Below are 26,959 nucleotides of genomic sequence, written 5' to 3'. Positions count from 1 at the left end.
CCTTTTGTCGATGTGGACGCACCGACTTCCATTGTTCTTTCCTTATCAACGACCGGGATTTAGCCCCGTCACCCCTGGATCGCCTCAGTCATTTGAGTAGTGGTCACCGCCCACCTCCATCAATTCTGCTGCCTCTTCCTCCTTGGAGATTGAGTATAGCTGACCCTGCCATTTAAACCGCAAGCTACATGGGAACAACAAGCGATACCATACATTTTTGGACCGAAGCCACCCCATAACCATTCGCAAGCATTTTCGCTTAAGGAGAGTTGCTTGTGCCACGTCCTGGTACAGGGTGATCAGGGTGTTTCTGAATGTCACTGGTTCCTGTTTTTTGGCAGCCTTCATAATATCCTCCTTCAGCTGTAGCAAGTGGACTTGCGTTAAAACGTCCGGGTTCCGTTTTTTTCTCAATTGAAAAGAGTAGCACACCTGACGGGTGCGTTCTAGGACGATCTCCCGCTTTGAGGGTTTGTTTAAGAGGAGGTGGAACAGGTCTTGCACATATGCCCGTAGATCCATGTCTGGCACTGATTTTGGGATCCCTCAGATACCAATGTTATTTTGTCTGGACCTATTCTCCGCCTCCTGCTTGCCAAGGACCATTTGCAGTTGTTGCTCCACAGTGCCCATCCGCTGCGCCAACTCATCTCGAGCATGCCCCTGATTGCAAAGTGTCATTTCCACCTCGTTCACCCTTTTCCACTGCAAGGACCTTCTTGTTCATGTCAGAAATAGCTTTAGTGAGGTGAGCTGCACTGTCCTTAATGTCCACCTTCATTTCTAACAACGTTGCCATCAGGTCCGATATCCTAGTTGGAGGGTCGTCCAGCTCTGGTTGAGCGATGGGTGATGAATGTACCGGCACCATTGCAATCTGTTGGTGGTTTTGCGTGTCTGCTCCTTGCATTAGCGCCTTTACATCCCCCGACTGGGGACCCTTCTACTTTGACGCTTGTTTTGCCATTGTCCTTTTCAACATATGAAGTATTGGGGGACCCACTTAGCTCTAAAGCCCAACCGCCGGGCCGGCTTCCTGCGTGCCAAAAGACCAGGTAGTCCTCTGCCAATCCAGAAATGGAAACTCCTTTGCCTTATGTCAAGTGAACTTTACTCCCCTTGCTTCACCACCTCCCACCTCCTCAACTTATCCTTCATCTGCGCAGGTGGGTCGTTCAGGTTCTCACACTACACCCTCCATATTTGTGTAGCCGTTAAGAATGCTTTGCTTTATAATGTAGTTCCCTGACCTAGAGCACACAGAAATTTTACAGTCAGGGAACGGCAGGCATTGAAGAATTTGCTGGATAACAAAGAAATAATCTTCAAACTGGCGGATAAGGGTGGCGCATCGGTCCTCATGGACAAACCAGAGTACCTGGATGAAATTGAACGTCAGCTAGAAGACGGGGAGACATACAGAGAAGTATCCTTTAATCCCACAGAGCAGGTACAAGCTCTCATCAAGGAGGTGCTGGATGAAGCAGAAAGGGAAGAAGCTATATCGGAGAAAACCTGTTGATTTCTGGAAAACAGATATCAGATCATGCCTGTGATGTACATACTGCCTAAGATACACAAGAGGTTACTCAAACCACCGGGACGCCCCATCATTGCGGCCACGGATAGCCTCCTTGAACCACTAGCCCAGTATCTTGACAAGATCCTGCAACCTCTGATCAGACACACCACAACCTACATTAGAGACACAATGCACGTTCTACAAAAGCTCAGCATTGTACAATTTGTGAAAGGAAGGGATCTACTCTTCACAATGGATGTAACATCGCTCTATACTAACATAGAGGCAGTGGAATGGCTTTTACTGAGGTCAGAGAATTGTCAAGGCGACAGACTGTTTGTGCTTACTCTCCTCAAGTTAGTTCTCATGAATAACTTTTAAAGTTCCAAGATCGCTTCTTTCTACAGACATCGAGAACAAGCATGGGCGCTGCTTTGGCACCATGCTACACAAACACCTTTATGTACTATAGAACACAAGCATGTGTTGTCGTCACCGAGATGGATGAGACGGCTCTCTATCTACGTTCGATATATTGCTGATATTTTTGGTATCTGGACAGGCCCACCAGAGGAACTACAGGACTTTTTCTCGATGATGAATGGGATGCACCCAAGAATCAAGTTCGCTACTGAAACAAGCAATACGACTTTCCATTTTCTCGATGTGGAGATCTACACAGGGGAACAATCCTTGGAAACAAGAGTCTATACCAAACATACCGATCGTAATATTTTACTGCTGGCAACCAGTTTCCACCCACAAATAACAATTGACAGTGTTCCACTTAGTCAGTTCTTGTGCTAACAAAGAAACATTTCGGAGAACTCCCGAGTATGAGCGTCAGTCTTCCTTGCTACTGACACAGTTTACGTCAAGGGGCTATAATCCCACACTTATCTTGGAGGTGGTGCAGAAAGTGAAACATATCGACCGTGAGACACTTCTTGTGCCAAAAGCACCCAAGCCCAGTGAATCCCTTGTCTATGTCACAACTCAATCTACACAGAGCATGAGGATTAAGAGAGTGATACAGAAAAATTGGCCAATGCTGAAAATGGACCCACAATTGCAATAACTGTTCCAAAACATCCCGACTTCTGCATATAGAAACAGCAAATCATTGCGCAAGAGCCTGGTGAAAGCAGAAGTTTCCCACCACCTCCATTAATTTAATATAAGGGCACAGTGCCATGTTACAGCTGTCAGCACTGTGGGAATATCATTTTGGGAAATATCATTATACACCCTCATTCAGGCAAACCAATCCTGTTGAAGCACTCCTGCACTTGTGATTCATGTAATGTGATCTACGCGTTGAAGTGCTCATGTGGGTACTACTATGTAGGCATGACCACCAGGAAGGTTAAGATAAGATGGACAGAACACAAGTCCAACATACGAACTAAGAACCAAAAATCCCTAGTGGCTATGCATTTCTTAGAAGCCGGACACACCATTGCACAACTTAAATGTGTTATCCTATAGCAGTTAACTATTGGGAACAGGGGTGGTGACATTCAGCGCAAACTTCTGCAGAGAAATTCTGGGGGTAGACCTATTGGATTCACTGAGCCCTAGGGGCATGAACATTGACTTTGACCTGATGTGCTTTGTTTGAGAAATATCCTATTTGTTAAAAGTAGATATTATGGGTCTACTGTATTTCCCTCAGGAAGAAGGATTATACCTATTGTACATTGTGTGACAAGTGTTAATCATGCCGGTCGTATTACCCATGTGTCGGCACCAACCTTGTGGGGCTATGCCTTCAATGGAATTCATGAGACTTCCCATACTGATAGGTACAGCTCATTTTCCATGTCTATTGTTCTCAGCTCGGGGATATGTGGAATGAACATTTAAGATTGTATGCTTGGGAACCTAGTGCCCTCTCGTCCTAAGGTTGATAATGGCGGCCAGTGCTCTTTCTGACTAGCCTCACATCTGACCCTTTTAACATCTTTGAATTCCTGCGGAGGAGTGTCATTCATGAGGGCACACTGCGGTTATCTATTTGCCTCGGTTGTGTACCTATGCTCACTTCTTTTTTTAACTTTGTTTATTTTAAATCAAGGCAGGATGATAATTACAAACATTACAAGCAATGCTTTTTCAGGCATGTTGATCCCCAGTCCTTTTTAATCCCCCCACCAGGCTTCCTCCCTCTCACCTCCCTCTGGCCCCTCTACCCCTTAGTTTTTGGAGGCAGAATTTTCCCTCCTGGGCTGACCAGTTTGCGCCTTAGCGTCCTATGTGTCTTCCTCAGGGCTCTCTTGGTTTTTCAGAATCCATCGGGCCCTGATAGGTTTATAAGTCCAGGCGGGGAAGCGCTGGTCGTATTCAAGCACTGGGGCCCAAATATTCTGGAATCGATGGAGAGTTCCCGCCTGTGCTGCCGTCACCTTCTCCGCAATCAAAATGTCCCAGAGTTTAGTCCACCATTGGGCTATGTGAGGGCCTTCTGGGGATTTCCAGGCACGGGCCAACACCGTTTTCCCCGCTAGTAGGCAGTGTGTCAGTAATTTCGATCTGGTCCCGGAGCGCGGGTAGATCGCAGGGATCGGAGCTCCCAGCAAGACGGTTCTGGTTCCAGAGGAATCGCCGTTCCGGTAATTTGTGTGATGGTCTCCAGGCATATCCTCCAGAACTGTTGGATCTTTGGGCAAGCCCACCACATATAGAAAAAGGAGCCTGGGTGGCCACATCCTCTCCAACAGGAATGATCCACTTGTGGGTTCATATGGTGAAGTCGAAGGGGCGGATAATACCACCGCAGCAGCACCTTGTACGCACATTCCCTGTTGGTAATGCAGGTGGATGAGGTGTGTGTTCTGGTCCATATGTCTACCCAGGTTTGGTCCTCTATTGGATGACCTAGGTCTGCTTCCCACTGGGCCATGCAGCGGGTCTTTGTGGTCAGGAAGTCGCTTAAGAAGCGCCTATATAGGGTGGATACTCTGCCCTGGGTCGGAGTGAGTTCCAAGGCGGTGGGAGGGCGTGTTGCTGCTTGCAGAGTTTTGGGGGCGTGAGTACCAGTGGCGTAGTTGGATATAGGTGAATGTGTCCCTTTCCTGTAGTTGGAACTTCTCCTTACATTGGTCAAAAGTGAGGGGTATCTCTCCCATATATAGCTGGTCTATAGTCTCCAGCCTGCCCTTTATCCAGTTCAGAAAGTTGCGAGGATTCGCTCTGGGTGAAAATGTTGGGTTATGGAAGACCGGGGATCGTGGGCTCAGTCCTCTTGGCACTCCCTTTCGCTTTAGCGCCCAGTCCCAGGAGCTAAGGGTATGTTTGGTTGATGGAAGGAGGTCTCCCCAGTGTGTTCTGAATGGGCGGGATGTGTGGCAGAAATCGCAAGGGTAGGGGCACTTGTGATTGTTCTAGCTCTACCCATCTAGGGCGGTTTGTTATATTTTGCCATGCCTGAACCTGTGCCAGTTGAGCTGCCACTCTGTAGGCCTGCAAGTCTGAGACCCACAGTCCTCCTAGTTTGGAGCCCCCTAGCATATTTCTGAGAGGGATTCTTGCTCTTACCTTTCCAGATGAATTTCAGCATTTTCCTTTTGATATCCCTGAGAGTTGGTGTGGGAATCGCTACTGGAAGGGAGGCGCAGGCGTATAGGAACCTCGGAAGGAGGTTCATCTTACATGCTGTGATGCGCCCCAGCAGTGAGATCTCTTGGGTCTCCCATCGTTTCAGGTCGCCTTCCAGTTCTTTCAATAGCCGGGGGAAATTGGCTTTGTATGTGTCTCTTGGGTTAGCCGGGATGTGGACCCCTAAGTAGGGGATGGCCCTCTTTTCCCATGTTATCGGGCACATCGCAGTCAGTGGCTCCCGCTCTGGTGGGGTGAGGCCGATGCCCAAAGCCGAGGATTTGTCGAAGTGTATAGTAAAGCTTGAGACCTCACCATAGATGGTGAGTTCCCGTATCGCATGTTTCAGGGATGAGTGGGCCTCTGAGATCGTGAGCAGAACATCGTCCGCATATAGGGCGATTTGTGTTGCATGGGGCCACTCTGTAGACCTTTGATTTGGTAGTTTCCCCTAATTCTTTGGGCAAAAGGCTCCATGGTGAGTGCGAAGAGCAAGGGTGACAGTGGGCAGCCCTGCCGGGTTCCGCATGACGGGGGGATCGGAGCTCAGCTGTGTCCGTTGATTCTCAGGCTAGTTCTTGGGCTATTATAGTTGGCTAGAACCATTGTTTGCAAAATTGACCCGAAGCCGAAGGCCTCTAGGGTGTGTTTCATAAATGTCCAATCTACCCGATCAAATGCCTTGGCTGCGTCCAGAGCCACTAAGACTAGTTTCTGGGAGTTCTGGGAGGCAAGGTCCACCATGTTCAAGGTTCTCCGTATGTTTTCACCTGCTGTCTGGTGAAGGATGAAGCCTGCTTGATCGGGGTGGATGATCTTCAGGAGGATGCGATTCAAGCAGTTTGCCAGAATTTTTGAATATATGTTTGCATCAATGTTTAAAAGTGCAATCGGTCTATAGGAGGTCAGACTCCTTGGATCCTTGCCTGGTTTGGGCAGGAGGATGGTGGTTGATTCCTGCATCGATGGGGTCACTGATCCTGTTTCCCTGAAGGAGTTGAACAGGGTCACCAGGTGGGGGGTCAGTTGTGGCCTGAATAGTTTATAGAACCTGGTTGAAAAGCCGTCTGGGCCTGGGGCTCGTGTTTTAAGCGATTTAATGGCCTCCTCAACCTCCTCCACTGTAATGGGCTCCTCCAATTCGTCTCTCGCTGTAACGGAGAGACAGGGCACTGCTGCCTTCTGCAGATATTCCATCTGTTGCGGTAGGTTCCGTGGGGTTGCCTTCATGATTTGGGTCAGGTAGTCTGTTGAGAGCCGTTGCTTTTCAGGCTCTGAGTACCATGTGACCCCCTTGGAATCACGCAGACCCGCGATCGTGTTGACGCGTCTCCGCTTGGCTAGTTTGGCCACCAGGAACCTGTTCGCCTTGTTGCCCTTCGCGTAGTATGATTGTTTGGCCTTCGCCATCAGTAGAGCGGTTTGTTCCGCATAGTGGGCTTCTTGTTTTTTCCTCGCTGTGCGTATAATCCGTTGCGTCTTATGGGACGAGCCTTTTTCCTTATGGATGGCCTCAGCCTCTCTTAGCTCATCCTCTAGAGCTATCCGGGTCTGGCATCTGTCCCGGTGGTAGGCCGCTCCTTGAGCAATCAGGGAACCCCTGATTACTGCCTTCATGGCATCCCAATTATTCGCTAGCAAAGTGTCCAAGGCTGGGTTTTCCTCAAAGAAATTTCTTATCCCCGTTGCAATCTTGTCTCTAGTAGCCATGTCATTGAGGATCGGGTCGTAGAAAGACCATTTACGTGGGTTATTGAGGTTGGGGTTCTGAACCCGGAGTTCTAGGATCACTGGAGCGTGGTCGGATATGGCTCTCGTGCCGATGGAAACCTCTTTGACAGAGGGGAAGGTTTGCGGGGAGATCAGGAACAGGTCGATCCTTGAGAAGGTGCGGTGGACGAACGAGTAGAAGGAGTAGTATATTTCGTTGGGGTGAAACACCCGCCATGAGTCTATTATCTCCAAGGATCTGAACAGCCAGAGGAGGCTGAGTGCCTGGGCGAAATCGCTTGGAGTCGGGGGGTGTGACCTGTCTTTAGTAGGGTCGGGAACCCCATTGAAATCCCCTCCGACTATCGTTTGACCCTCCACAAAACTAGCGAGCGTCATGCCCAAGAAGTCATTGTAGTGTGATTTTTCCAGTGTTAGGGGCATACACCGAGATGAGGGTGTATAGATCTCCCATTAGGAGGCATTTGACTGCTGTATATCGGCCTTCCGGGCATATTTTCGTTTCCAGAATTTGCGGGTTCAAGTCTTTCCTAAAGAGGATCGCAGTGCCTCCCTTTTTGCTTGTTCCAGAGGCAAAAAATTGAAGCGGGAATAGCCGAGAGCGAAGCCGGATCACGTCCGCCGGCAGCAAGTGAGTCTCTTGGAGCATGGTTATCGCTGCGTCTTCGTGCTGGCGTTTTAATAGAATTGCCTTTCGCTTGTTAGGGGAGTTCAGTCCATTAACATTTAGGGAGAGGATCCGCAGAACCTGGTGGTCCAATGGTGTCCCATTCTCCATCTCTTGGGTTGGGGGGTGGGGGGGTTGTGAGCCGGTGATTCAGCTGCCATGTTTGTCGGAAGATCTCATGATACTATCCTGCACTACACAGGTTTTAACGCGGATCCCCAACGGGGGGCCGCAACTTTAACTGGCGGGTAGACCGACATTGTAAGTACGGGCGTACCCTTGGCCAACGGGGCCAACTGTCCCATCGCATATTGAGTACTGTGGGTTTCCAAGGAACGAGAGTTGGAAAGTATCCTTGGAGTGGGTATGAACCGTGGGTATGGCCCGCCGTCTGCGCCTTCAAAGCTCATCAGTCCAAGCCAAAGCTCATCAGTCCAAGCGTAAGGTGGCGGATCTGTATTTAGGTAAGGTCAAAAGAGTCCAGGTAAAGATGCTGTTGGAACCTGGGGGCGCGGGAGCGCCATTGTTCATCTCTTTCTGTTGCTCCGCTGAGTTGACGACCATGGCGAACGTTTAGGTTTTGGGGAGGGAAGCGGCCCAGAGTCCTCAGTTCCCTCTGGGTCTGGCGTGGAAAGTTCTTGGGGCGAGGTTGGATGCATGATTCTCTCTGCATCCTCCAAGTGACTAATCCGGCGTAGGGTGCCTTTATATGTGAATTGTAGAGCTGTTGGAAACAGCCATCTGTAGCGGACCTGCTGCTCCTGGAGGAACAATGCCAGGGGTCGGAGTGCTCTTCTTTTCTGAAGGGTGTGTGGTGAGAGATCCTGATAAATTTGAAGTGGAGTGCTCAGGAAGGTGATCTCCTCCCCTTGGCGGCTAATCGCCGAAATCGCCTCTTTGGTTGTGAAAAAGTGGACCTTGGTGATGACATCTGTGTGGGGGGGTCCGAGTCTACCCCTCGACGCGGGCGGAGTCTGTGGGTCCGGTCTAGCAAGAGCTGAGATTTATCTAGGTCCGGGAGGAGGGCCTCGAAGAAGCGTCCCACGTAGTCCGCTAGCTTGTTGTCAGGAACAGAGGTTGGGACGCCCCGAATGTGGAGGTTGTTGCGATGTACCCTATTTTCAAGGTCTTCGTGTTTAAACTCCAGGATCTCGCATTTGTGATGCAGGGTGTCAATGGCTCTTTGCATTTCCCCTAGAGTGGTAGTGTAATCCCAAGAGTGGTATTCGATTTCTCCGAGCCTCTGTTTGACCTCCGTAACCCTTTGGTCCGTCTGTTCGACTTTGGTGGTGAGTTCTGAGAGGCATGAGCGAAACTCCGACTTAATGTCCGCCATGAAGGCCATCAGGTCCCCTTTGGTAGCGAGGGCTCCCCTGTCCTCCTGTGGTTTATGTGGGGTAAGTTTAGGACGATCTTGCTTCTTGCTTTTATCCGGTGCAGTAAACATGGTGGAAATATCTGCGCCCTTGCTAACTTTTGTTTGCCTGGACATAATCGTGTTGGGCGGTCTTCGCTGGAAGAGTTGCAGCGGGGACCAAAGCTGTGGGAGGCGGCACTCGGGGGAGCGCACCGTTCTCAGCCCCTTCCCCACTCCAGGCCCGCAGAGTTTACTGAGTTGTTGGGGCGGCAAGTCGTGTGCTTTCGCCGCTAGCTGCCCAGGAGTGTCCCAGCGTAGAAGTGTGAGAGAGAAGCTGGTGGGAGTAGCCGTGACCCTGCAGTGGTCTAGGTCGCTGGCTGGGTGAATGGGCCGGGGCGCCCTAGGAAGTACTAGTGAGGGAGGATCTCAGTGGGACAGGACCGGTGCAGGACGACCCACCGTTGCGTGGTGGGAGGGGGTGTGTCGCTGCGGTATGGCCCGCGGGGTCGAGGCTTCTCTGGGTAGCAGGGATTATCTCGCGGTCTCCGTATTTTCCCCCCTGTCCTCACCGTATGTCGATCACTGGGGGGGGTCTGTAATCCCTCTGTGCACCACCCACGTGTGACTCCGTAGTGCCGCCGGCTGGTGCTGGGCCGGGGGCCGGAATCGAGCTTCAGAACGGGGGTGGGGAAGACCCCATCACTCCCTTGGTGTGTGCGTCTGGGCCCCGGGCCTGGCCAGGCAGAGAGGAGGGAGAAGGCTCCAGCGCTTCGCACGTAGGCGAGCCCGCGAGTCTCACGCAGCAGCCCCCGAGGAAGCTCTCATATGCACTCCGGGCAACCCTGATATGATCCGGACGGCTCCGCGTAGGCGGGTCCGTCCGCTCCTCTTCTCCGGCGCTCCAGAGCCCCGTCACCACCAGGTGCGTAGTATGTTGCTGAGTTCCAGCATGGCCGCCATCTTGATTTCTTCGGTTGGTGACGGGGGAGAGATTCGGCGGCTAAGATCTAGGAGAACGCTCCCGCTTTCGGAGGTCATCTTGGGCCAGGTTGTGCCGTATCGGTTCCGATCGCTGTAGATGGCACTGGCGACTCGGAAGCCCGATCAGAACTGCCAGAATTTGATGGCAGCGGCGGGCATCCCACGGGCGGCCTCAAGGGAGCGACCACATCGATGGCGCTCCAAGCCAGGCCCCCTAATGCTCACTGCTTATCATTTCTACTTCTATTATACTATTGGGTAGTCCAATCCTTTTACAACCCTAAATCTCTTAGTGGTCGTCCTCAGTTTGTGAGATACTTACAACTTCTGGGTACTTCTCTCATCAGACCCATTCTTGAATACTCTGTCATTTGACCAGCTAGGCGGTCCATCTAGCGACCCCTCCTATCATATTCATTGCTCCTTTTACAATTTCGAAATCTGGTGGAGGAATGTTGTGCGTGGCGGTACACTGCAGTAATTTCTTTGCCACGGTTGTGCCCCTATGCTCGCTCCTTCCACTTGTATCTTCTAATCACTACTTGCCTATGTTATACCATCAGGTAATCCAATCCTTTGACAACTCTGAATCTCTTTGTGGTCGTCCCTAGTTTGTGAGATTTCTACAACAATCGACCAGCACTATTATACCCATTGGGCCTTTTTAGTAACACCACAATCCTTTCCGGAACATGATGGCATTGTGTACATTTCCGTTTATGTCACCTGTAAGTTCCACTGTGGTCCTGGCGGCAGATGCTATGGTAGCGACTCGACACAGAGGCCCACACCAAGATGGAGGAATGTCGCCATGTCTCCCAGCCCGCGTGGGAGCCATGGCGACGCTACAAACATTGTCTGTGCCGAGCTGCTCACGAGTATGCGGTTGGTTCTGCATGGCATTGTGAAGGCAAGGCAAGGTAAGACTGACACTTAGGCAGCGGTGCTGCTCATGGAGATGGGAGTACCCAGATTATATGCTTTACGAGAATTGAGATACACGCCCAGCCGTCTCAGGCGGCGCATGTATCCACACGCCTATGAGGCTTCTCAAGTCTTGGACATATCTATATCTGTGCATGAGTACGAACAGACGAATCTGGTGGGGTGACTCGCCACACACGCATTCCTGCCTTCACTATGGGGAATGTTAATACGCACTGTGATTTTCATGTGTTGGAGGTAGATTAATTTGAGTTAATGGTTTTTTTGCGCGCCACTAGACAGACGCATTTGAGTGTCTAGCTGAGAGGTGGCATTTGAGATACCATTTGAATGGTAGTACGGAGCCGCACTGGCTTGTTACATGTGGATTGGTCGACACCGTTAGTTCCTTACGTTTTGTATGGGCACAGACAGGTATAATGGGTTTAACACTCAGCCCCTCTACACTTCAACTTATATTCAGTATTTATGCACCATCGGCGCAGCACTAGTTGGGCCCATTAGTATCCTGCAGGATTTGGAAATCTGTCCTTATTCATCCAGACTTTCTTGTTGTCTATTTAGATTGCCACTGGATCGCATCGCAACTTTGCCCAGCTTCCCGTGGTCTTACTCTGAAGACTGGCTGAGTTACTCCTTTCCCTTTCCCATTGTCTTACAGCTAGTTTAACAGTGGGGTAATCAACTGTTATATCTTTCTGACAGCATGCATTAACCCTTTATAGGTTCGAATTTGGTCCCTCCTAAAGAAATATGGAGGTTAGTACCACCATTTTTTAAATTATGTAAATTTGAAGTAAGGTCCCTTACAATCGCAAAACTGAATGTTCATTTCTGATCACCATGTAGGGCCTCTTCCAAGAAACTTAACCGAGTAGGAACATATAGCTCGCTCCCTGAAGATGGATATGGGATCGGAAATGCGTTGGTCATAGAAACACTGATATTTAGCTATTTTAGCGTCATAAAAATTGTATGGCATATGTTTAAAATCCATGCGTGAATGATAGTAAACACTGGAATTTGATTATACACTGTGATTACTTGCCAATCTAAATGTGACTAGACTGTATATGGTTGAATCACTGTTGCCCCTTTTTTGTAATAAGGATGTCAGTCCCTAATATGTATGATTTCCTTTGACAGTCTTTGACTCTAATTGGATATGACATATGTAGAATTCGGATATTGATTGCTATGTTGGACCAACAATAAATGCTATTGTTTTCTATAAATTGTAAACAGGAATGTTGATTGAAATATGATTCAAAGTAAGCTGCTGCATGCTAAAACCTTGTTGAAATTGAAGTGAATACCTGTCCTCACTACTGGAGGTAACTACTTATATCATCAAATCAACAAACATTGGGACAATAGTCCCCTGAGGAGTGCAGTTTGGGCCATTGTGTAGCAATACATGGTTTTGGTTTTTTTTCTCGTGCCGCCTACCAGGCCTCGGCCTGAGGAGCAGGGCAGGCCTCATGATGCACACTAAGAGTCCTGGAGGAGGCTGGGCCCAGCGAGCTGAGCAACACGACGCAGGCACGTGGAGGGCAGCTAGTCAAGATGGCCACTGTTCTAGACTTCATTCGTCCAGCGGCGCACCAGGATCGGGAATTCGGCAAAGGTGGGACTGGTGTCAACCAGGTATGTGGCCGACAGCCTATCCTTCATTTGTGCAGGGCAGGTTCCCGCTAAATCCATCTGGTCCGGGTATGCAGCGCCTCCAGCAGCCGCCCGCTACTCCGTCTATATCTCCTACCACCCCTCCAGCCTGTGAGAACAGGTTCTTTGAGATTTTCCTGGGACTTATGAAGTCCCCCCGGATGGTTGTGATCCTCAGGGATGCCATCAAGGAGGTCCTTCCGCCAATGCTTCCAGCAACTCTGGCTCCTCCTCCAGTGCCTCTGCTCCCGGTACAGCCTTTGCTATCTGCTCTGCCCCCCCCCTTCAGGCGGTTCCGCACCAGCCTCCTCCACAGCCTCTGGCTCCGGTCCCAGTACCCCAGCCTCTGGCTCCCGCTACTCCTCCTCCGGTGCTGGATCCTCCGGACCACCAGGTGGACACGGACGAGGAGGAGGACCCAGACAGGCCATCGTCAGCGAAAGCCTTCCATGAACGTATTGCAGGGCTGGCTGAGTACTTGGGCTTGTCTCAACCCGAGGTTGAGCAACCAGTGGAGGGGGTCCTCACAGAAGTCCTCACGCGACGCCCCGCTGCTAAAATGGAATTCCACTGCAGACCGATGTAGTCGCCCTGGCCAAGAAGGATTGGCTGTAGCCCCACTTCGTCCAGCCAGTTAATCGATGCCTGGACGCCAAGTACAGGCAGATGTAGGGGGATACTTTCTTGCTATCGGCCCACCCTCAGCCGCACTTCTTGGTGATTGTTGCAGCATCACTATGCTCCAAGCCTCAGTCATCCTCAGCCGCCTCCTCTGCGGCGCTGCTAGGCAAGGAGGAGAAGATCTTGGAGGCGTACGGGAAGAAGCTCTATTCCAACGCTTCCTTGCATCTTCGTCAGGCCAACGCTGATGCTATGCTGGCGGCGGCTAACCAGATGTTGTGGCGGGAAATTGCTGATTTCCTCCCAGAGCTTCCAACGCAGAGCCAACCACGGTTCAAGGTGGGACTGGCTGAGGCCAAGCTGGTGGTGCAGGACATCATGGAGTCCTCTGTGGCCCACGTTGACACCACTGGTCGGGCCATCTGCATTGCCATGGACATGAGAAGAACAGCTTGGCTCTGTGTGACTAAAATCAACCCAGACGTCCAGGAACGCATATTAGACCTGCCGTTCGAGGAGGGGGAGGGGGGTCTCTTTCACTCCACCACGGACGAGGAGCTGGATAAGTAGAAAAACAGCTCACAAACGGCCAAGTCTTTATCCATCCTGACAGACCATGCCCAAGTCGTTCACCCAGTCACAGCAGCGCTCCGACAAGGGGCGTACATACGGAGGGTTCCGCGGCTTACAAGAACTGAGGTCCAGGCAGCCGGAACGCTCGCCGACTCCACATCGGCGCAAGCAAGAGAAAGGGCGGTGGGTGGTAAGGGCTTTTTCCAGTTCCCCTCCTCCGCAACAGCCTCTGACTGAAAGAAGGCATGACTCCACAGCCCCCCGCCACCCAGGTCCACGTGTCTCCAGTGGGGTGCAGGCTTGCTCTCCATGCACATTTCTGTCACCAGAATTTTGCGGACCCCTGAATCGTCTCCGTAGTATGCACAAGGTACCGCCTACCTATCCCAGCCTCTCCTCCACGTCCCTCCCTCAAGTTGGGACACCAACTCTTCTGGTGGAGATCCAATGCTCGTAGAGAACTGTGCTGTGGTGGAAGTCCCAGCCTCCCATCGAGGCTTGGGCGTTTACTCCAGGAGTTTCGCCATTCAGAAAAAGAACCAGGCGGGCCTGAGAGTTGTGCTGGACCTTTCCACCCTCAACCTCTCCTTACCTCTAAAATTCAAGATGGTTATGCCAGCTTTTATAGCGGAGACACTGTGAAGGGGAGACTGGATGTACTCACTGGATCTGAAGGACGCGTACCTACACGTCCTGATATGGCAGTCTCATTGTTCTTTCTTATGGTTCAGGATCATGGGCTACCATTTCCAATACAAGGTCCTTCCTTTTGGCCTCATTTCGGCCCCCAGGGTCTTTACTAGACTCATGAATACTGTGGCTGCCCTCCTCAGGGCCCAGGGCCTCCACACCTACCCATACCTGGACGACTGGCTCGTCAGGGATACATTGCCGGAAGCAGTCCACCTCGCTTCCCAGGCTCTTATGAACACACTGCACGATCTGGGCTTTTCGCTCAATCTCAAGAAGTTGCAGCTGCAACCCACACAGACTCTGACATTCTCGGGACTCATTTGGGAAACATGCTGCGAGAGGGTGTTTCCTTCAGAGGACAAGAGCACAGCCATCAAAAGGGCCACTACCCACTTCCTCGGCAGAGGGGTGACCTCGGCCTGGTGGTACCAGCACCTCCTGGGTCTCTTGGCAGCGGTCCTATTAGTTATCCCCCACACGGGACTCAGGATGAAGAGGATACAGCTGCATTTTGCGGCATCATGGAACCAGGAGCGGGGCTCTCAATCAGAGATGATCAACGTTCCTCCGTCTCTCCAGCCGGACCTCACATGGTGGTCCAGGGACTCCAACCTACGGACGGGCAAGCCCTTCCGGCCTCCCACCCCGCAGGTCAGCATCACCACGGAATCCTCTCTAGAGGGATGGGGAGCCACGCTGGATGATCTCTCGGTCCACGGCACAAGCAGGAGTACCACATCAATTGGTTGGAGCTGAACGCCATCTGGCTAGCGCTCAGGGCATTCCTCCTACTTATCAGGGGCAAAGTTGTCCTCATCCAGACAGACAACTCGACCAGCATGTACTAGGTCAACAAGCAGGGAGGCACCATATCCCCTCTACTGTACAGACTGGCAATCAGCATGTGGGAGTGGGCCTTGGAAAACTGCATCTACCTCACAGCAGTCCACCTCCCAGGGGAATCCTACCTGGAGGCGGACAGACTCAACAAGTTGGGAGCGGACAACTACGAGTGGCAGCTAAACAACCTTGTTACTCAGGAGATCTTCAGCAGATTGGGTTTCCCCCAGGTGGATCTCTTTGCCACCTGGCACAAGAAGAAGTACCCTCGGTTCGCCTCCTGGCTGAGACAGGGCTCCGACTCCCTGGGCGATGCATTTCGGATTCAGTGGAACGGCATGACGGCGTACTACTTCCCGTCCACGCCGCTGATTCAGAGTGATTTGCAAGATCAAGGAGTGTCGCCAGCTCAACATCATTCTAATAGCTCCATGGTGGCCAGCAAGGCCATGATTCTCGTAGCTGCTCAGTCTCTCTGAGATGCTTCTGATTCCCCTCCTGACAGGCCCAGCACATCTTCTGGCGCAACGGGGGGGCAGGGTCATCCACCCTGCTCGACAGAAGCTTGCCCTCACAGCATGGTCCCTGAGCAGATAACGCCAAGGCACCTCGGCCTCTCCCAGGCTAATCTGGAGATACTGTGCACAAGGAGCAAGGCTACCAGGGGCCAGTATAAAAGTAAATGGACCAGGTTCTGCCACTGGGCAGACTCCATGGACATAGACCCCCCTGGCATGTACTTTGGAGGACGTGCTCTCTTCTCAGCGCATCTAGCCCACTCGGGCGTACAGGTGGACACCTGCCGCACTTACCTCGCAGCCACCAGGATTTAGAGGAATTCGGAGGAGGGGGTCTTCTCCTCCTCCAATTCGATTGTCAAGAAACATCTGGCAGGACTCGCAAGGCTCTACCAGCCCATCAAGAGGCCATACCCCGTGTGGGATCTGAACATAGTCTTGGCCGCCCTGGCGCACAAACCATTACAACCAATGGCGTCCATGGACATCAGGCTGGTTACTATTAAGATGGCCTTACTAGTCTGCCTCACTTCGGCTCACAATCAACCAAATCCAGGCACTGGTCGCCTCAGAACCATATACTACCTTTCACAGGGACAAAGTATTCCTGCGGACACACCCAGCATTTCTGCCTAAGGTGCCGTCTGCTTTCCATTTAAACAAGGAAATAGTGCTTCCTACATTCTTTGCCAATCCTAAGGACGAGGCTCAGAGAGTTCTGCACTGCTTAGATGTCGGGTGTGCCCTGAAATTCTACCTTGACAGGACCAAGGGCTTCCGCAAGTCAGACACCCTATTCGTCACTTTTGGAGGCTCGAGACCAGGCTATCAGGCCTCCAAGGCCTCCATATCCTCGCTGGATGTTCTCGGCCATCAAAGAAGCAGCACAGGCCTCTTGCGGCAAACATGCACACCCACACATTCAGGGCCAAGGCAACGGCCCTCGCTTTCCAGCACCATGTCCCTTGGCAGGTTATAAGTAGGACGGCCACTTGGGCCACTCCCTCCGCTTTCTGCAAGCATTACTGTTTGGATGTGGGCTCCAGATCTGATGTGGCTTTCGGACAGGCAGTTCTCAGGAACCTATTTGCTTAGGGAGATTCTCCTCTCCACCCTGGAGCTACATTCAGTTGTAATCGCACATTCAGTATGGAGGAAAGGGGACGGGACGTAAGAGTAATTATAAGTTACTCACCGTAGTGACTAACGCACATTAGTCCACTTTCTTCCATATGTTCCACCATCCCCCCTACTAAAACTGTTGTTATTAGGCAATATTAATTTATTGTCGACGCGTCTATGGGGACTAAGGTGTGGTGCCGGAGGGCAGAGTCAGGGCAACGCATGCTGCCAGGGCCCCCCCCCCCCTTGCGTGCCTCTAAATTTAAAGCAGAATAAGATTTTTCTGGTGAAAAAGGTTCTGTCTCCCGTCCCTTGGAAGGGTTGCCCATGCAGTATGGAGGAAAGGGAACTAAGGACAAAGAGTACGTTCGTCACTATGGTGAGTAATTTATAATTTACGCCTCGGGTGGGATTCCAGATCATCACACTTCAGCAAGGCCCATTTCAGATCCTTGGACATGGTGGACACTTGGGTCCCAAGTGTCTGAACGTCATTCTCAGCATTACTATTGCAAATTTCCGCCTCTGTTATCCTCATGTTCACACATTCTATCTCAGCATTCAGGGTAGTACCATTTGGGTGGAGGGGTATACCCTCCAGTTTATAGTTTGCCTGCTTTCCATGATCTGCTGGAGATTTGGCATTTATTGATCGCCTGCACTGGAAACCCCCTGCTCTGTATCAGTCTGACCTGGATTTAGTTGCCTGCAGAGTGAACGCCTCAGTTGCTTTGTTTTTTTGCTCCTCCTCCACCTTTAGCCATGACAGCAGTGCAGTGTGACTGCAGTGAAGCCTGTCCCAGATGGGTATCATACACCCCTTGTCATTGCCCATGAGTAACAGTACTAGCAACAGTACACACAGCGTGTATTGAAGCGTGGTGTGGTTGTTTACTCCAGGCTAATTTCCCTGAACCAAATGGCCCATCCACTACTTGAGGCTGCAGTCACATAACCTACTGCTTGATTAGGTTGGTTCCAGTAATTGGCACTTGCTATACAGGCAGCATTCTCTTCACCCGCCTGCAGGCATGGCTTTATCTCTTAACGTGCCTTGTGTCGATGTCCCTACTGCAGCGTCTCCATGTGGGGAAGCGCACGGGTCCCCAGAGCTGCACTCCAGGCCCCTTCGGCAGAGCCAAGCTCCTGCTTGCAGTTGGGCGGATGATCCGATCTTGTGTGCAGGCCCTGGGGGGAACGGCCACCCAGGCTGACATGCAGCGGCTGGTGCCAAACACATGTTGCACCGTGCTCGGGCACACCGCCATCCTGTCGCTGCATCCCAGTTGGCTCTTCCCAACTCCTAGCAACAATACCGGACAGCGTATAACGGAGATGTCTCACTGGGGCTCTGGCACTCTACAGAGAGTATTCTTCAGTTTGGGGGCCGCCTGCGTTCTGTGCCCTACAGCCGACTGCACGTCTCTGCCATGGGTTACTCAGACTGGCAGTGGTGCGGGCCACAGAAGCCGGTCCTGGCTCCAACTAGGTCCTGCCACTGCAGGGCCACCCTCAGGATTTCCTTCTTTTGTGCCACAGGATCAGGGCACCACCAGGATCCAAAGGCCGCAGTTTGGTGCTGGTGAAACTCCACATGGACAGGGCAATGTCGACAGAATCGGGTGGCTCTCATGGGGACCTAGCAGGCAGCAGCGTCCCTCTCATTTAAATAGCTACTCTTCCCTTTCAGGTGTATAGGTGATTTGTGTACATTTGAATAACCAAAGGTGACTATATGTATGCTTTACATTGAGTGCTGTGTGATATTACCTGCTTGATTCATTTTCCTAGTGTTTTTATGGGGCTATAATATGGTATTCTCCTGATAGCCTTTCTAAGTAGAATCATGGTGTATTTCACTGTGTGGACTCATTGTGGACCCCTGACCTCACTCACCTCGCCTGAATTTAGCATTGACCACTCTCCATGCTTACCTTGATTGGGTTTGGCTAAACTCGGGGTTCCCCTGTTCACTATAGCTAGGGTGGCCTCTTGAAATCTGTCCACCTGGCCAGATTTGAGAAATCCAAATGACTCCACCATCGAGCAATGCTTGCTGCTCCAGTGTTCCGAAAAACACTTTGCTTTTTATGCACTTATACCCAGGGCTCCAAATGAGATTTTGACATGCAAATAGTGTACTCCCTATTTTTTGAAGATGGGAGTAAAACGATTTTTAGGTGGTAAAAAGTAATTATTTTCCCCAAAATTAAATATGTATTTTTATCTCTAAACCCATACCTATGTGTAATGCATACTTCTTTGTCCCTAATAATTCATAAAAATAAGATTCATTTATACCTTCAATCTCTCTTCAGATCAGGAAGTGTTGTTATTAGAGCTCCTTTATGTGGCACTGCTGGTACCACTGTGGCGAAAAATATCCATAGAGCTCTGTGGGTAGAAGCAGGGGGGAAGCTCCTACATGCCATTTGTTCCCTATTTTTTGTTGGTAGTATTTTTACAACCTTTATTTTATTGGGAGCATTTTCATGTTTTTAGGGGGGGTAACATTAACTGGTATACAACTTCTCTGTAGTACTGCTTATACCTCCTGTGATGAATCCAGGGAAATTCGTCCCTTCTGCCCGGGGGGAAGCCATCCCCCCTTGAGGCTAGGGAGGCAATCCCACTAAGCAAGACCCCTCTGTAGGAGCCTAGGCAGGTGGGACCTCACTCTGAATTACTCCCCTCTAGGGGACAAGGACTCAACATTCTCAAGAGGAACTCCCTATAAGAGAAATACTATCCTATTATATGGGAATTAATATGCCTGCACTTACTGATGGATCTCCTTGAACAACCAGTAATACAATTCCCATCTTGCTGGCTTTAGGCAATGCTGGATTTCATATAACCAACAAAGAGAAACCAAACACCCTTTAAGAGTGGGTGGAAAACTTGGATACGCCAATGAGAGGCAGAGAGAACCTTACGCAGAGGAGAGCCTCTGACAAAGGAATGTCCTGAAGGTGCAGAGCCGTGAGAGAATTGGAGCAGTAGAGTCTAACGCCGGAAGGCCGGCAAAGAGAGCAGTGGAACAGCTGCTGCTGGGATGGGGGACGAGAAGACCATTCTGCTTGGTGGAGTGACCATGGGGTTTCCGCTGTGGGCTTGGAGCCCACACACGAAAGCTGATGCCAAGCACATCGGGACGCACAAGTCTTCTGCTCCACCTGTGTGCGCGGTGACTGCCGAGGCTGGAAGGTTGAGAAACTGAGACGCTTAGAGACCAGATAGAGACCGGGGAGCGAAACCGGGGGACACCCCGATAAAACACCAAATCCCAGGAGCCAGACCAACACTGATGAAGGTTGCAGGTTGGGAGGGGGGGGCAACTGGAAACAAGTGATGTAAATTTGGTTTACAGGAGCTCGAGATTCCCCGAAAGTGTGAGCATTGGCGAGGGTCACAAGTGATGTTCAGCATAAGGAATCATGAAGGCCTGGAGGGCTTTATTTATTTATTGTGTATTTATCAAACGTCTGTACAACAAATGGTGTGCCAAGGCACCACAAGACCTAAAAAGGGGGGGGGGCACAGGGAAGGTAACAGTAACGGTTCTACTAGGCCTTGTCATTCGGATCGTGTAAGTGCAGTAACAAAAGGTGCAAGGGGGGAGTGGGAGGAGAGTGGGGGGAGTGCAGGACGGGGGAGGGATAATGCTCGGGTGGGAGTGAAGTGCGGGGGAGAGTGGAGGAAAAAAGTGTAGGGGGGAGGAGGAGGGGAAGAGAGGACCCCTGGGGCTAGGCAAGTGCTAAGGGAAGGCCAGGTGGGCAAGTGCCAGCGGATTTGGGGAGTGCAAACCACATCCTAAGTGCGATGGGGAGGGGCGCGCAATATGACCAGGCTCGGTAGGGATACATAACCTGCCAGACTAGTCGGGGGAAGGGGCTCCAGAAGGGGAAGTGCAGGTTAGGAGGTGTGGGGGGGTGTTTAAGGGAATACGGGGTGCTAGAGTAGACTGGGCGAGGAAGGCCTGGTGCCCTGTAGGACTCAAAGGGACGAGGCAACCAGTCAATGTGGCAGTGGCGGGTATTAGTACGGGAGAGGAAGAGGGAAGGAAGAAGAGAAAAGGAAGGTCTTGAGAAGCTTCCGGAACTTAAGGAGATCTGGCTCAAGCCTGAGAGGGGCATGGAGGTCATTCCAGAGGGAGGCTTCTGCCGAGGAGAGAGATCTACCCCACCACTCTCTGCTTGGGAAAAGTCTGATCAGCAAAGAGTTGGAGCTAGAAGACCGAAGGGCTCTATCAAGGAGGTAATTAGGGAGAGAGAGTTGGATGTAGCAGGATCCCAGGCCCCAGAAAGCCTTGTGGATGATGCAGAGGGTCTTGGACTTGATCCTCGCAGCCACTGAGAGCCAGTGGAGAGATGTTGCTGCTGGAGAGATGCAGTCCCTTGGCTTGAGGCCAAGGATACGTTTTGCAGTCCTATTATGGATTAGTTGATGGGGGCGAAGGAAGATTGTTGAAGAGGCTGTTGCAGTAGAACAGCTTAGAGACGACCAGAGCTCTGGAGGCATTCAGTTTCTAGGGTAAGGTGAGGAAAGGGAGCATGCCTCGGAGGAGGTACAAGGCACTGAAAATAATAAATAGAAGAGAACCCAGAAGGTTCAAGTTATTAAGTGATAAAGTACAAGAAGAATATAAGGGGAAAGGAAAAAAGGATACAAGCAGGATCCCTACAAAGAACCCCATCAGAAGGACTGTAAAGGTAACCAATAAAAAGGGATGCAGAAGTGTCCCGCCTAGTAAAAGAATCAAACAAAAGAGGAGGTTGGGGAAGGATATAATATGAATCTCTCTTGATAACCCCTTTAGAGGAACTGTAGTAGTAGACCGGATCTGGGAGAGTTTAACATATTACAAGAGAAACTGTAGGGAAGCACACCAGGAGTTGGGGGGGGGGGGGGGAAAGATACGGGAAGGATCCCTTTGTGTAAAGATGTTAAGACTTTAAATATATACTATGAGTTACAGAGTCTCTGGTGGAGTGTGCAAGAAGGATTAAGGAACTTTCTCTATTAACATTAAATCAAAGCTTTTTTTTCTCATTGGAACCACAACCCTTCGAAAAAGCCCACTGAGTTCGGCCAAAGGAAGTCCTAACCAGAAGCACATTACTGTGCTCTTTGTTATGTTATAGGTTCTTATATAGTGGTAGGGTCAGATACAATTAGTTTTTGGATGGAGGACATGTTTTTAGTTGCTGACGAGCACTCGTAGCTTAGTTTCTTTGTCTGGGACAATCCCCTTAGCAATAGAGATAGATAGCCTTTTCTTACTTTATTTAATAAAGAACCATTTGAAATGCCCTTAGTGTGTCTGACTCCTTCTGGTTCGACACTTCCCTATTTTGTCTGTACTACAGTTCACTCTGGCATCTGCTGTCTCCTAGAAGAACTCCACACTCTCCTTCCTGTTGGCTACAAGATCCTCTCTGAACCCAGAACCAACTGTTCTGAAGGGGGTGTAGCCCTGATCTTCCCAGAGTGGATTTCTGCCTATGTCATCCCTACATAGACCTACTCCTCCTTTGAATGTTTGGCCTGCAGGCTCTCTCCCACCCCCGCCCACTGTGGCCACTATCTACTGATAACCTTGTCTGAACTCCCACTTCCTCTCTGAGTGGGCGGACCCCTCCTCCCGCCTTGCCTCATCCACTCAACTCTCCCTCCTCAGAGACTTCAACATCCAGTTGAATGTTTCCTGTCCCACCACAGGACTCTTTCGAGACCTATGTGAATGATTATCTCTCTCTTTCTCTCTCTTTCTATCTCTCTTTCTATCTCTCTTTCTATCTTTCTATTTCTCTCTTTCTCTTTCTCTCTCCGCCACTCCTCTCACTCCACCACTCTTTCTCTCTTCCTCTCTCCAGCACTCCTCTCTCTCTCCACCACTCCTCTTTCTCTTTCTCTTTCTCTCTCCACCACTCCTGTCTCTTTCTCTGCCACTCCTTTCTCTTTTCCCTCTCCACCACTCCCCTCTCTCTCTCCACCACACCCCTCTTTCTCTTTCTCTTTTTCTTTCTTTCTCTCTCGCTTTCTCTCGCTCTCCACCACTCCCTTCTCTCCCCACCACTCCTCTTTCTTTCTTTCTCTCTCTATTTCTCTCTTTCTCCACCACTCCCCCCCCTCTCTCTCCACCACTCCTCTCTCGCTTTCTCGCTCTTTCTTTCTCTTTCTTTATCTTTCTTTATCTTTCTTTCTCTTTCTTTCTCTCTCCATCACTCCCCTCTCTCTCTCCACCACACCCCTCTTTCTCTTTCTCTTTCTCTTTTTCTTTCTTTCTCTCTCGCTTTCTCTCGCTCTCCACCACTCCCCTCTCTCCCCACCACTCCTCTTTCTTTCTCTCTCTCTATTTCTCTCTCCACCTTTCTTTCTCCACCACGCCCCCCTCTCTCTCCACCACTCCTCTCTCGCTCTTTCTTTCTCTCCCCCCACCACTCCCCTCTCTCTCTCTCCCTCTCTCTCCACCACTCCCCTCTCGCTCTTTCTCGCTCTTTCTCTTTCTCTTTCTTCTTTCTCTCCACCACTCCTCACTCTTTCTCTCTTCCTCTCTCCACCACTCCTCTCTTCTCTTTCTCTCTCTTTCTCTCTCCACGACTCCTCTCTCTCCCCCACTCCTCTCTCTCCACCACTCCTTTCTCTTCCTCTCTTCCTCTCTTTCTCTTTCTCTCTCCCCCACGCCTTTCTCTCCCCCACTCCTTTCTCTTTCTCTTCCTCTTCCTCTTCCTCTTTCTCTCTTCCTCTTTCTCTTTCTTCCTCTTTCTCTCTCTATCCACCACTCCTCTCTCTCCCACTCCTCTATCTCTCCACCACTCCTCTGTCCTTCTTTCTTTCTCTCGCTCTCCACCACTCCTCTCTCTCTAGCACTCCCCTCTTTCTTTCTCTTTCTCTCCCTCCACCACTCCTCTTTCTCTCTCCACCACTCCCCTCTCTCTTTCTCTCTTTCTTTCTCTCTCCACTACTCCCCTCTCACCACCACTCCCCTCTCTTTCTCTCTCTCCCTCTCTTTCTCTCCACCACTCCTCTCGCTCTCCATCACTCCTCTCTACACACTGAATCTGTTGGTGTCTCCATGACCATCAATCAGTCTGGCATCGGAGCATCCAGAAGCATGGAGACCTGCTCTCTAACCTTGATTCTAATTTCCCCTCTGTCCTCATTCTACTTGACCCCTCTTCTGACTTTGACACGGTCAGTCATGCCATCCTGCTCAACCGGCTCTGTGATAACCTGGTTATCTCTGGCCTGGATGACTTCTTTCCTCTCAAACTAACCCTCCCAGGTCCAACTTGGGTCCTGGTTGTTCAACCTCTACTTGGCACCTCTTGCCTTCCGCCTTGCTTCTCTCTGCCCCAATTTACAATGCTATGCGGGCGTTACACATCTCGCGTTCAGGCTCCCCTCTGCTGCCTCTTCTCCTTCTCGCATCCCTGATTGTCTGTAATACAGGAGTGGTGATCTGCCAACGATCTCTGCCTGAATGCAAGCAAGACAGCGATCCTCCTCATTGGCTCCCCTGCACCCTCCTTTTCCGCCTCTCTGGCCGGCCTCCCTGGGCCCTCCTCCCACCTTTGAGGCAAAGAACCTCTGGGTTATCTTCAATTGCTCATTCTCCTTCTCTCCTCATATTTCCGCTGTCTCTATGAAGTACAACTATCAACTGCACCTCCTCAGAGGTGGTATTCTTTTCCTCACTTTCCCCCAGAAGCTCACTGTATCCAGGGCTCTGGTTCTCTCTAGCATAGACTACTGTAATAGCTTCTTTTTAAATCTACCTGCCTCTACTCGCCGTCCTCTGCAACTCATACAGAACAGGACTGCGAAACCTTCCCTTGGACCCAAACCCAGGGATCATATCTTTCCAGCACTGAAATATCTCCATTGGCTCCCAGTGGCTGCAAGGATCAAGTTCAAGACCCTTTGCTTTGTCCACAAGGCCTCTGGGGCAAAATACCTTCAGCTTTCTCTTCTGAAGTATCTTCCTACTCGAGCACCTCGCTACTCCAACTCCTTGAGGGTCAGCTGCTTTTCTAAGAAACGAGATTGGGGCAGATCTCCCTCTTCGGCTGGCGCCTCCCTCTGGAACAGCCTCCCTGCCTCTCTGAAACTTGAGCAGAACCATCTCCGGTTCCATAAGCAGCTCAAGACGCTCCTCTTTGCTTCTGCCTTCTCTCTTCCGCTACCTTGCTGATCTCTGTCTGACATTCACTGGTTACTTGGCTGCCCTCTGAATCACGGGCCCAGGTCCCTGTCCTCCCAGTTGCACACCAGCACTGCTTCCTGGCACCCCTGAACTCTGGTCTGTATCTGCAACCCTACAACTCCCCCTACTTGAACTTCTATTTTCTGCACTTAAAACCCTTCACTGCCACCTGCTGGCCGCACTTCTGTTTTTTTTTTGTTTTTATGTTTGATCCTATGTCCTGCACCTGCCCCATTCCCCTTCTCCCTCCCCTGCACTTGTGCGATCTCAATGTCGCTGGGCCTAGTAAGATTGTTGTCTTGTACCCCCTTGTTCCCCTACCCTGCCTTGTCGCGCCTTGCAACACTTGTGTATAGGCGCACTATAAATAAAATATATCATATCACACGGTATCAGCCTGATGCTGGTTTTATATATTTTCCATATGCTTGTTGATATTTTCAGTGTTCTTGTGCCCTCTAGGGCTTGGTTAGTGCTAATAAAGCCTCTACAAGTTAAACATAGCATGTTACATTTTTCATTTGGAAAGTTTCAAGATGAGTAAGATTCTTGCTTAGGTTTTACGTTGAATGTGATTGCAGCATTTAGGTGACTTCTCCGTGATCTTTACCTTTAGAATGGAATGCTGGAAGAGGGACAAGAATATGCTGTCATGTTGTATACATGGAGAAGCTGCTCGAGAGCCATACCGCAGGTAACCTGCTATTTTAACACTTTGATGAAATTCCTGTACTATACATGTTCTGTTTGCCCTGCTCACAGAGATGTATTTTTCAACCTCTGACCATAATTGTGGAGCTTTGTAAGCCACAAAGCCATTCCGTTGCAGACTATTGGCATGTTACAAATATTGTTCTAATAAATCCGATTCACTCTGGGGAGGCACCACGTGAAATTGAATGCTTACAGGAATCCTCTTCCCTCCTGTACCCCCCAAAAGTTACTGTCTATTTACAATGTTACTTCTGATGGATTTGCCAGCTACATTTGACGATCAATTTAAGTTTTTCGTAGCCAGTTTTTTAAAAGTTCTTATTCTACGTTTCATGCATCACTTTCAGTATTTGTTGAAGTTGGACAGGTTACACCTGCATGTTCTGTTCTAACAAGGAAATTAAAAAAAATCGTTTGTTTCTAGTTGTATCCTTGGCTAAAGTAAAGTTGAAACAGACTTGGCGTGATTTTTGTTTTGTTCTAGATTTTTTTTTAATCCTCTGGGACTTTATGGAGCAACATGCCACTTTCCCAACATTGATTGTACCTTTTGCAGCACAGCTTTGTCTGCGCTCTAAGGAGGCAATGTTTTAAAAGTGATTATCACTAGTGGGGCTTCAATCATGTCCTCTACCCACCTCTTTTGTTGATGTTCAAACCTGATCATTCATAAACCAAGTGTAATATATTCAATGTTCACTGAGCAAGATGTTCTATGTCGTTATTTCGATTTGTGTAGGTCGCCTAACCAAAAGACCACTTTTTTTTCTTCCCCCAGACGATTTATGCAGCCTACAAAAATCGAAATAATGACATTTCTTAGCTACCCACCTACACCCCAACCATCTGTTCCCGGATTTACTCCAAATCCCCTGAACTCCTCTCCCTCAGCCCCCACCGCCTCTCTCCCCTCCCAAGACCCCCCAGCAAAAAACACACAAACCCACATGCACCAATCTACGTACCTGTTCAAGTCTGCTTCCGGGTCCTGGCGTTCCTGTTGGCCTCTGCGCCCACGCGTGTGCGTTGCAGGGGCTGACAGTGCGATTTAGAAAGACCGTTCTGTGCGGTCTTGCTAAATCGTTTTTTCTTTTTTGTTTCTTGACCTAATACCAAGCAAGGTGTGAGCACTTATCCTCCACAATTATCTCAAGTGAACAGCATAACACAGCATTTATCACCAGAGTAGCACCTACAGGTGCCC

General features: G+C 50.2%; 1 protein-coding gene across 1 annotated transcript in view; it reads left to right on the top strand.

Annotated features, from left to right (window-relative positions):
* The window catches only part of CYFIP1 (cytoplasmic FMR1 interacting protein 1), a 1,181,635-nt gene that overhangs the window by 235,963 nt on the left and 918,713 nt on the right, over positions 1 to 26,959 (top strand). Inside the window, 1 exon segment of the mRNA XM_069636612.1 lies at positions 25,658 to 25,735. Coding sequence (XP_069492713.1) covers positions 25,658 to 25,735 — 78 coding nt within the window.

The sequence above is a fragment of the Ambystoma mexicanum genome, chromosome 7p (genome assembly GCF_040938575.1).
Source record: "Ambystoma mexicanum isolate Mex_15411 chromosome 7p, UKY_AmexF1_1, whole genome shotgun sequence".
Taxonomy (NCBI): Eukaryota; Metazoa; Chordata; class Amphibia; order Caudata; family Ambystomatidae; genus Ambystoma; species Ambystoma mexicanum.
Note: the sequence above shows the minus strand (reverse complement) of the source record. Positions and strands in the feature narration are given on the sequence as shown.